The 12,098-nt window shown below is 39.9% G+C and overlaps 1 protein-coding gene across 1 annotated transcript in view; it reads left to right on the top strand.

Moving 5' to 3' along the window:
- Window positions 1–2,781, top strand: part of LOC137186627 (scavenger receptor cysteine-rich type 1 protein M130-like) — a 43,710-nt gene extending 40,929 nt beyond the window's left edge. Inside the window, exons 13-15 of the mRNA XM_067595699.1 lie at window positions 807–1,136; window positions 1,762–1,844; window positions 1,965–2,781. Of these exons, the coding sequence (XP_067451800.1) occupies window positions 807–1,136; window positions 1,762–1,844; window positions 1,965–2,084 (533 nt within the window). The 3' untranslated portion in view covers window positions 2,085–2,781. The remainder of the gene's footprint in view (window positions 1–806; window positions 1,137–1,761; window positions 1,845–1,964) is intronic.
- Window positions 2,782–12,098: the final 9,317 nt, after the last annotated feature.

The raw sequence follows: 12,098 nt of genomic DNA, 5'->3' as shown, positions 1-12,098 counted from the left end.
TCTGCTGTTTCAACAGGAATCAGAAAGGAGCCCTCAAAGAGATCTGTATGGTGGATCAATCGTGACTGTGTTCAGTCTGGATCTACACTGAGGGACTGTGTAACATCATCATCACGTTCCTCTTCCTCCTTCATAGAGCTCACCTGCTCAGGTAAGTCCATCAGCGACATCATCTATGACAGTAATATTTTCCCTCCTCTGTCACAGTGATAGTCGGTGGTTTCCATTGCACTGAACTGTAAACTTATCCAGGACGACGGCATCCTAAAGGGTAGAGAAGTTAGCTTGTTCCTGGAGGCTCATTGCTTCAAACTGAGACAATCTGCAGCTTTAAGCAACCTGCTGTGGTTCACTCACACACCCTGCAGTTCTCCTGAGCAGCTCAGTCACATCCACCTTACAAGCAACAACTACATTACAAATTAATATAGTTGTTGCTTGCTGCCTGAACAAATAAGCAACTGTTTGCTAACAAGTTCAATATATCAACTTAAAGCTGATGATATGTCAGTGTCGTGTTCACTACTTGTTCCTGTTGGAAACTATTGTGCCTGCAGTGTTGTATGAATGTCTTATTAACATGTTGATCAGCTGTTTTCTGTCTGATCTGAAGGCAGCTGAGGATGTTAATCTGTTTCCTCCTCTGCTCTCTGACTCCTCTGTATTACACATGAATGAAGGAGTTCTCTGTGTTGTGTGATCACCTCACTGATCAGCGTTCATTTATTTAAACAAACAAATGAGAAGAAAACAACATTCAGCTTCTCACAGAGGAAGAAGGATTCATCATCTCTCTGTGTTTACAGACCTGCTGCTTCAGCCAATCATCTCTGTGTCTTCTACCATGGACGGGGTCTCCGAGGCCCAGCAGCAGGGGTTTCTGGTGCGTCGGGGCTCCAACTTCACCATCAGCTGCTCCGTCCAGCCTCAGTACCCAGGAGGCTCCTTCCAGCTCACCTTCACCTCCTCCAACACAACACACAACTACACCCAGCCAGCTGTCAATCACTCTGCTGACTTCCTGTTTCCTGCTGCAGACCCCGCCCACCAAGGAAACTACAGCTGTGTTTATGGCGTCTATGTTTTTGCTCATAACTTCTCCTCTGAGAGTCGTCTGCTGTCTCTCACTGTCACAGGTAAGCTGAAGCAGAGTGTGAAGCTCAGTGGAACTGAGACGTCACACTGACTTTGTTTCCATGTTTGTAAAAATGATAAAAAGTCATCAGGCAGCAGGACCGACCCAGCGACCTACAGAGAGCTGAGGCAGAATCTGATGAAGGAACTGTAAACTGTTTCCTTCCCGGCTTCTTTAATGTTATTGAACCATAACAACTGTGTTGTAGTGAAAAGTAAAAGACAGCAAACGAGTCAGTGAAGCCAGATAAGCACTATAATGATAATAAACAGGACTTTACATGATGAGCTGAATGTCATCAGGAGAACTCAGAGCTTCACCAGGATCACATTTGATTTAACTGCATGTAAAGATGTTGATTGTTAACAATCAGTTGAATCATTTCAACCAGACAGGAGCTTAAAGGAGACAATCAGCAGACTTTCATTCATTCTTTCAAACCAGCTGTAAACACATGAGTTGTTTTTGTCCAACATCATCAGCATACAGAGGAGATCAGATGAACTTATAATCAACAAGCTGCTTCACACTTCAGTGATTTTAGGAGATTTAACGTCACTAAAGTTTCTGTTTGATGGGAGCTGATGTCATGTGATCTAATGTGATGACTGAATGTGTCTCGTCAGATCCAACAGTTCATATCATCAGACTGGTCGTCCTGCCGGTGACTCTGCTGTTGGTCGTCGCTGTCGTCGTTTTCATCCTGAAGGTACTGAACACATGTTTGTTGTTTAGAGGACTGGTTGAAATGAAGCACTCAGCCTGTTTATATTGAACTGAAGAGAGGAGTGATGCAGTAACTTAGATCTGTGTTGTCATGTCTCTCCAGGCCAGCAGGGGGCAGAAGTCAGGCCCACAGGAGAACATTGAGCTGGATTATTATAACCTCGGTGTTTCCAGAGCTGAAGGAGAGCCGGCTGAAGAGGAAGGAGCTCAGGGAGCAGAGTAGGACCTCCAAGGAGCCACAAACCACTGAAGAAGAAAATCATCTTTGGGTTCATCTCTCCTCTCAGTCTCAGCCAGGTTTTTGCAGCCCAGTACGGCGAGGAATGACGTCCATACTGGTCGATTCCACAGCTTCTGATTTACATCCAGCACCAGCGCTCAGTGCCACAACAGGAAGTAGTGAGACCTTTATTAAGACCAGTAGAAGAAGAGCAGAGAGGAGATCTGATTGGACCATTTGTAACATGATTATCTGTATATAGTTATATTTTATCATCATTAACTTCTCTCATGTGAACAGCTGTAACTGTTTTTTACTTAAATATTTTTATGAATCCAGAGTTTTATGGTCTCATCTGGATAAATGTTGAGTCAACAAATCATTTAAAAATCCATCCAGTTGTTTGATGGTTTATATCTTTTTTCTTCACTGCCTTTTATATACTATATACTACTTATTCAGCTGAAATGCGTTATTGCTTTTTTCAGAATATTTGCTTTTTGAGTTAAAGAAAAATAAAAGAAAAAGTTATTGAGTGAAATCAAATGTTTTATATTTGTTTTGCTGTTTTTCAAGAAAAAAATTCTTTTGTTTGACAGAATTTAAAGCACATGTGTTTCTGCTGAATGTTCACTCAGCCTGCATTTATTGGATGTGACAGTTTCATGCAAATAAATCAGTTTCTAATGTATCAATAACACTTACACTTTGCTGGTTTCATTTTGAAGGTTAGACCCACAAAAGGAATTAAGATTTTCATGATATTCAGTTCGTCAAAGTTAAAAAAGTCTTGTTCAGCGTTTGGTTGCACTAAAAGATCCTCTAAGGAGTCAAATGTTCAGTTTTTCATAGAAGAAGATTTTGTTTATCACTAGCAAAAATTAGCATTAGCATTAGCATTATAACAGTTAACCATAGACTGTAAATGCAATGTGCTAACTGAGCTAGCAGCTAGAGTTAGGGTCAGCTCCACCCTCTCGTCCAAATATGGTCACTGTCACTACACGATCTGAGTCAACCTGCACGAGCAGGTCCACCATCTTGGAAAGCTACATACAGCAACACCACTTGGACAAAACACATGTCAGAATCTAAGTTTCAAACGTGGATGTGAGTCGTGCATGAACAGCTAATCTTCTATGACGAAGAGAGAGACTGATAAGAGATAAAGATGAGCAAATTTCAGTTTTTCCATCAACTCCGAGCTTATTTGGAAGCTGGAAAGTTTCACCCCAGTTGGGGAAAAGCTGAAAAATGGAACATTACTTGGTTGGTGAGTAATTTCATCTTAAAAGGTATCGTGGCCATGAATTTCACATCACATCATGCTTGTGCACAACATGGGTCAAACGTGACCCGACTGAGTTGTTTTTTTCTTTATCTTTGCAATTAATTAATTTCATCATTCAGTATTCCAGGTATTCCTCAATTCATCATCACAAATCTTTATTTTCATTTTTCCTTTCTTAGTTTTTGAATAAAAATCCATTTTGGTATCACTACCCTTCTAAAGCACAACATGGGTCCAAAATGACCTGTATATATTCCCTGTTATTTCATGCATGGCTGAGTGTTTCTAGATTATATCTTTGAAATAAATGTATTTTATCATATAACATTCCAGGTTTTCATTTTGATTACCACAAACCATCTTGTTGTATTTAAGAACTTTTTTTTGACATTTCTTTCACACATCAAAACCCAGGTGAAGAAGCCAGACTACAGTGATGACACCAATGAGGACAGGAGCAGCTCCAGTGAAGGACCAGAGCATCATCAGTGACAACAGCAGCTCTTGAGAGACTCTGAAGATGCAGCAGACACAAGACACTGAGGTAAAGTTGACCAATATGATTTCAAATTAATCTTTTAATCAATAATATTGACTGTTGTATCTATTATGAGTGTGTGGATATGTATACAAGACAGTGCCATATAGTTTTGAGTTGTTTACTATAATATTGTCTCTTGTACTGATGTCTTTACTTTTGTGTCCTTTCAGAAAAAGAGGAAGATGATCACTACACTGCACTATTCTCAAACATCCTTCTGCCAGAAGCGTCTGCATACCTGTGTGCACCAGAGTGATTCTCGGTGGTTTGCACTGTCACCTAATAATAACCATGTGTGAACCGTGCAAGTATTCCATCTTGGTGTTTATTTACTTGAGCGGCTACACATTTCTCCAACAATCCAACATGTGGAAGTCAGGGACAAAGATATTTTGTATCAGCCTTAATTAAGAACACTTGTGCATAAAGGTATTGAATGCTACCTACTTTGTGGTTGGACTTTGAGCTTGGTATGAGGTCACACAGAGAGGGCCTACATGTAACCTGTGAGGCCTGACCACGAGTTGCTTTCTTCCTTTGTTTCCCCCGAGACAAAGGAATAGCGCCAAAAATGCTGCTTACAGACAATGGGAGTCCATTGCAAACTCCATTTCCAAGGATGCTTTGCAATTTTCACACCTCAGCAGGTAGCAGTCAACATACAGCCTCATTGGCAGAGACGCTCCTGCACAGCGGAGCATCCTGATGACGCAGCCATGACATCACCGCCCCTTTAAAAACTGAACGTGCCCTGAAGCACACGCCTTTCCCATGTCACTGAGCTAGGGGTAACTCCTGTTCCTCTGTGAATCAGCTGACTAAAGGGGGTACCCCACGCACGTGTTTTCCCCTCATCGAAGACTCCCCTCGCCGGACGAGACGAGACTTCGCCCGTGTTAACCCGAACACATTCCCGGATCCGAGAGAGACCGCTGCTGCAACCAGCGTCCTCAAATTCCCTCGACACTGAAGAAACGCTTCTTCACCGAGTCGACTCTGCTGTTCTCTCCGCCACGCCGCTGAGAGCCAGCTGTCGTGTTTTTCGCTGACCGTGCGAGAACGGCCACCGTCTGCATCCGAGCCCAGGACAAAGCCGGACATAAAGACGGATTACACACAAACCCTGCTCGCTTTCTGAAGCGACCAAGGAAGAGGCATAAGTCTGGGCAGAGGCAGTGTTAATTGTGTGTTCTTATCAGCATCAGTTGCTGTTGTTTAGCATTTAGCTCTTAGCTTTTGCTATTGTTTGTTGTGCTGTTGACGGACCGCCGAGTCCATTTTTCCTGCTTTACTCTGAGGAGTTTTTTAAGTTTGCTGCCTGTTTAGTTGTGTTCACCACGCTAGACTGTTTTGTGTTTGTCCCGCTCGGGACTACCGCTGTGTTTGTGCCATCGTGAGAGAGAAAGTAAGTTGCTTTGTCGGTCAGAAACCAGACAACGTGCATTACAGACTGCCGTCCGTACGCGCACTGTCTGTGGACAAAGCTTCTCTTCCTCTCACGATCGCTTTCTCTCCTTCTTCCTTCTCTCTTCTGACTAACACATACACGCACCAACATCTTTTGCACATCTGATGGTCAGATAACGTCGGACAAAGCTTCACTTTGTCTTTCCTTATCCGCCATCAGACATGTGTGTTTTTCACAGAAGTGGGTGAGTGCAAGACGCCGTCCACTAGACAGCGCCGTCTTGCTTCTGTCTAACCAGACACCGCCACATTTCTGCCATCCGGTTCACACACATGCATTCCCCTGCATGTGTCCAACCCTGTATATAGCTGTTTGTGTTTTGTTTGGTAGGATTATATTTTAGGATAGTTGTTTATTGACTGAAGCATGTGTTAACTTGTTAACTTTGTTAATCTTGCTAAGTTTAATAAACACTGTTATATCTTTAAAGAGAAGTTCTTTTGTCATTATTGTGTGTAATATTGTGAAAAGTGGCTGATTGAAGGAGTCAGATCTCGAATTCACCCTTCTTTGTTCATCCTTGAATATTGATATCTCTCAGATATTAACATTCTAGGTGAACTCCTTTTATGAGACTACCTGGTTTGGTTATTGGTCCCGGTTTCCGGGTGGTGCCCCGTATTTGTTAATTCATATTAATAATTCTATTAGTTGTCATAATTAGTTAATTATCTTTGATAATTGATAATTATTGCAAATAATCAACTGTGTTCCTCACAGATCCAACAGTTGGTGCCCGAATTATTGATTAATGTTAACAATATCTTATTTTCATAATTCATAATTATCATAGATAATTATGAATTATTGCTAATAACCAAACGCACTACTGCCCGTCCCAACATCACTTTTCATTCAAAGAAAATGCAAAGTAAACAAGTACTCTTACTTTTGAATCATCTCTGTGTCTCCCTCTTTCCTATGTGTCCTCATCCTGCCAGTCCTCTCACCTGACTCATTACTTACTTACTTTACACTTATTGGCATAAACTGTCACTCAGTTTGATGTTTAAGAATAAGTTCAGTAGCAGCTGATCTTAGAGAAGCACAGCTTCTGTGTTCAACATTAACTGTTGTTAGCTGCCCCAGCAGTATATGAGAAATACATTTGTTATGTCATGTATATTTTCTTTGACAGCATTAAATAAAACCTAATGGGATGTAAGGCAGGGGTGTCGCTAGAGATTTATGGTTATGGGGGCTAAGCCTTTACCAGAGGGTCTGGGGGGAGGAATTTTTTTTAATGGACCCAAAATGTCTGTTTGTCATGATTTTTTAGAGAAGCAATACGTGTAAAATCAACTCAATAGATCTGTCTCTGCATAGTTTGTATTCAGCACAGATCTAATATGACTTAAATGCTTTCCATCCACTTACAACAGGCACAGATCAAGCAAAGGTACTGAAGTCAAGGAATGTTATCTCCTCTCTCTTAGATAAGTTGCAGGTCCTCAGTATGTTATTGATACACAGACTGATGTTTGATGTGTGAACCTCTAAAACTAAAAGTTTATGTTTTGTATGAGTAATAGGCCTATGTCATAAAATTCAGTATTAATTTTAACCGAAAGCTTAAACAACTCCCACTCGCTTTCTTCTTGATCACTAACCTTCATCAGACCTGCTCCTTCAGCCCTGTCAGTCTCCTTCATCTTCCTCCTCTTCCTCTCCTCGCCTGTTTTCAGTAACATTTTCTATTAAACTCACATTTAGACGAACTCAACGCTTAATGAGTGATCAACCAGTTTCAGTTTGTATTTGTCTGAACTGGCAAAATCTTCTCACCTGACTGGCCTTCAGCGGAGTTGCTGCCTTTTTTGAAGAAATGTTGTATTTCCATCTACATGTTGAGGAATTGAGGGACATAAAATTGTGTTATGATCAACACAATGTGACCTTTTCACTGACATTAATTGATTATAAACAACAATCTATGCCTACTGATATGATTGTTTTGAAATACTTAAGAGGCATATAAAAGCAAAGTATGTAAAGAGCTGTCAGTAACATTATTTTTATCTCTTTTGCTCGTTCACACTTTGGCTGGATGGCTCGTCAGCTAGTTAGTGCAGTGGAAACAGCTTATAGTGATCACATTATTTTCTGACTGTTTCACAGCGGTTACAAATAAACACACCCACACCCCGCACCTCCACACCCTTGATAATGGTGCTGCATTGCCACAATATCATATGTGTATCATGGGAGTAAGGTAAAAAATAAAAATAAAAATAGAGTTACCGTAATTTAATTTTTCCCCCCATGTTTTCATGTATGAAATGACCCAAAATGAAAACTGTAAGCAGACTACTTGATTACTATAAGCAAATTATTCAAACAACATTTGTATAGGACTGATTCTGTCCTGAGCTTTTTGATCCATATAAGCAGTGATCAACTGCTTATATGGATTATATAAGCGGTTTCCACTGTATAACTTTAGTGTTATATAGCCTATCCTCTTGTCTTTTCCTCACTCAAACCCAAAGTTAGCTAACATGAAGCAAGGAGCCAGGAGAACCATGAACAAAGGAGTAACAACTTGAGGTCTAACTTTAGGTACACTGTGACTTTGGAGATGCAATGGCACAGTTCAATTGATTTTAATGAAAAATTAATGAGAAAAAACTATTTATGATTTAAACTAATAATGTGCATTTATTTTGGGGGGGCTAAAGAAAATGTATAGGCCCAGTGACACCCCTGATGTGAGGTAAAGTTCTTTACTTGTTAGGCAAAAACTTTACTCTTTACATAAACTGCTTGTTCTTCTAATAGTGTGTGATGCTACAGTAAATCAGAGGCATGCATACCAGAGTTAAATAAAAAAATATTTATTTGCACAAAAACAGGCAGAACTTTTGTCTGACTCTACAAACTCCTGACTACATTAACCATGGGGGGAAAACACCTGAGGAAGTCCATCAGGTGAAATGGCTGAGGTAAAGCAAAGGGTTTGGAGAAGATAGAAGAGGAAGGGAGAGGAAGAGGAAGAGCTGTGACAGAATTGACAAGTGCGATGGCTACCCTTGCATCTAAAAAAAAATTGCACATCAAACATCATGAAGTATAAAATCCTGGCCTCTTTTTTGCTGCCAAAACATTAGTAGGAAATCCAAATCCAGCATCACCCGTCTGGATTTGGTCTTTCAGACACTTGGTGATATTTGTTAAAAATATATCATTTCCCAGAGTAGTGAAATGAACTCCATCATCCAAAAATGGCCAGGACTTTGATGCTTTATCTGAGGATGATGTACAATTCTTCCACCTACAGACAAAACAAAGGTAGGCAACACACTGTTAATGAAGCGCTGGGCTTTGTCCATCTTCTTATTGTGGGTAGACCTCCACTGGCCCTGCTGGGTGATGGCAGAGAAGATGATCTTCATCTGAGGAAACTGTCGGTGGAGATCTTGCAGGTCCTGCTTGTTCCCTGCGACATGCTTGATGCTCTTGATGCTCCTGAGGTCATTTCCTCCACAGTGTATCACCAGGACATCTGGCACAGCTCCTCCTCCAAGGCACCGATGAAAGAAGGGGAGGAGGTTTCTCCAAACCACGTCCCCCTAGCCGAACCACTGGACCCGGACATCCAGACCAAGGTTGGTCCTGATAGTCGTTTTTCTCCATGTCGAATGCAGCTGCCACCAATAATGTAGATTTAGGCTCCTGTTGATTTTAAAATGAAAAGAAATATCACCTTTATATGAAACCTTGTGCTGGTGTGTTATTAAATTTAACATATTTTATATTTCTATTTTATTTTTCTATATTTTACCAGTCTGCAGTGTGCTCTATGAGTGTATAATGGATGTAATTTAATGTTAAAAACTTCAGTTAGTTTATATCGTTCTCAAATGAAAAAATTCCTCTTATGCTGAAATCACAATAGGCAAGATCTGATTTCCAGATATTTCCATGATATTTATATTCACTCTTGGCCTCTGTGGAGGATGTCGAGCTGGTCAGTGATGGCATATTTCTTTGTCTAAAATGAAGATAACAAAAATAAACAATGACTAACATATTGAATGTGTGTGCTAACCAAGCTAAAGCATATACTGTATGAGCTAAAGATAGATGATTTGGTGATAGTTATGTTTAATTTCAACAATGCTGAAAATTACATTACTTGCATTTTTAGAGATAGTATGTTAAGATGTGTGACTTTTAAAATATGACTACATGGTTTGTTGTTGGATTGACCTTATTTTAACAAGCCTTCAGTCATAGTAGCAGGAAAGCAGTCAAAAGTTCTTATTTCATGTTTTCTCAGGAATTGTGATTGAGTCGGGTGAGTTTATGTGTATTTGAAAATGAAACCAAACAATACATTAAAACCATATTTAACTCTAAAAATAAGAAAGCTGCTAAAACAGTTGACTTATGTACTTTGATAAAAATATACTGCACATGCATTCATGGAGCATGCTCACTAGAGACTTCCACCGGCTGAGACGGCTACTTCCAGTTTAACCCTCCAGCTAACTTGAACGGGGATAAAACAATTCAATCGTACGTTCTTCAAGACATGATCGAACTGAATGGATCAAACTCTGATAGTGAAACGAGTCGTTTCACGGGAGATGTGATGCTCTGGTGACTTACAGACGTCTCTTTCACAGTGTAAGTCTGTGGGAAAAAGTCTTTTTGGGCCCAATAGCATCATGTGACTGTTCCTGTATCCAGTTGTCTTTATACATCCACGAAGAGAACTGGACACCACGCCGGCACGAGTGTCTGCTTTAATTATTTGGGGAAAAATAACTATAATCTTTTAACGTTTGAACCATGTCCTCTTTCTGATGACATACTTTTGGTGAAGTCACAAAGAAAGTTGCATTATTAAAACTCTTGAGATGTATGAATATATGCTGGGATGTCGTCATTGACTGGTTTAATTGCTGCCCCAAAACTATGGAATCCCCCCCAGCTCACATTTGGGTATTGTGTTGTGGATGTGGCTGCATGTGAGGCGGTTGCTATGATACGCAGGGTATGGATCATATGGATCAATGTTGTTTATAGATGCCAATTTAGCCAGATAACAGTCCCTGGCATCCTTGCTGAGTTTGTGTCTGTGTGGTTTTCTCTCAGTTTGCTTCTGTTTCTCCAGTTTGACGATTTAATGGGGAACTTACTTTAAATCTGGTGTTGTTTACTGAACCGCTCTCTGTAGCTTCCACAGATAATAAACACACATAACTGACAAAGACCGACTGAGATTTTCAAGAGTCATCTTAACACACACTTCTACTCATTAGTCTTTAACTGTGACTAACTTAAGCAGCTCAGGTATTTCTCCTGACATCTCTGTGATGTAAACTTCAGTGACAGCGGTGTGCATGTTGTGATGTGAACACTTCATCATGTTGTCATTGAATCCCACAGTTTATGTTCCCTCCAAATAATTTAAGCAGACATTATAACCTCTGATCTTTGAAAGATGTTTAACTCCACAGGTGCAACAAACTGGGCTTGTGTGTTGCTGTCATTGCAGTAACAATTACACAAGTTAATCTGGCAGAGAAATGTTAAACCCCAAAGATGAGATACGGTTGTTTTTGCTTTGAAACAGGCTGTATGTTTGGGTGTAAGTGTAGTCCTCAGAGCTGAACGGCTCAGTGGTGCAGCACAGTTCATCAGGAGTTCTCCTTTAGATTTAACACATTTTGAAGAAAATACATCAAAATATAGTTAAGAATATTTCTGATCCCACAGTTTCACTAAACTCCATAAACCATCAGTAATGTAAATTAATCAGATGGATGGTCTAGTCTATGAAATGATGAGTGATATAAATCACTGTTTTTTATTCTCTCAGCTGTTACAGTAACATTTATAAAATTATTATGAAACAATTATGAAACTTGAACTTGACCACTGCATTCGCAGGAATATTTTCATCCTTTTTCTAATATTTAATTCATCAAGTGGTGCGATATTTTCACTCTCAGTGATGTGACATCATGTTCATGTTTTGTCCTATAGGAGATGTGATCATATACAACAAAACAAAAGGTTAAATGTTAATTTAACATTTCAGAATTAAAGCTCCTTTCAGTACTGTGGATGCATCACTCAGCCAGATGTGCCAATAAACTGATTGTCTTTCTTGCAAGTCACTGTTTAATTCAGCTCTTTGTGCAGCAAACTTCAATAGTGAATAGAAAATAATCCCAACATGCAACAGCACAACATGCTGTCATCATAAAAATAAACAGGCTACAGTTTATGTTTACATGTCAGCTAATAAAACAGTCTGGACGTCATTTCGACGTGAGATTAGACAGAAAGTGTTCCTTCATTCTCCATTCTAGTTTTTAGCAGATGTTTTAATTTGGCTTTGAATGTATTGATAAAACTGCAGTTCTTCATATCATCAGGTAGGACGTTCCACTGAGTTGTGGCTTTCACAGAGAAAGCTGACTGTCCAAATGCAGTGTGATGAAATGGTCCAATCATGTATAGAGGATATTCTGGAGGATCTAATAGAACTTACTGAGCGAGTGAACACATAGTCACATAGTGGAGGAGGACAAACCATTTAACATTTTATAAACTAGGCACAAATTTGAGAATGATCTAAAATTGTCAAAGCTCAGTAAATTGTTTTTCTCCAGAACCCTACAGTGATGGAAATGCATTGGCTTTTTGTCTTTAGAGTTTGTTTGTATAAGGACTCAAGAGGTTTGATGGCTGTTTCTCCAGCCT

Source organism: Thunnus thynnus, chromosome 7 (genome assembly GCF_963924715.1).
Source record: "Thunnus thynnus chromosome 7, fThuThy2.1, whole genome shotgun sequence".
NCBI classification, from domain to species: Eukaryota; Metazoa; Chordata; class Actinopteri; order Scombriformes; family Scombridae; genus Thunnus; species Thunnus thynnus.
This window is presented reverse-complemented; position numbering and strand designations above follow the sequence as displayed.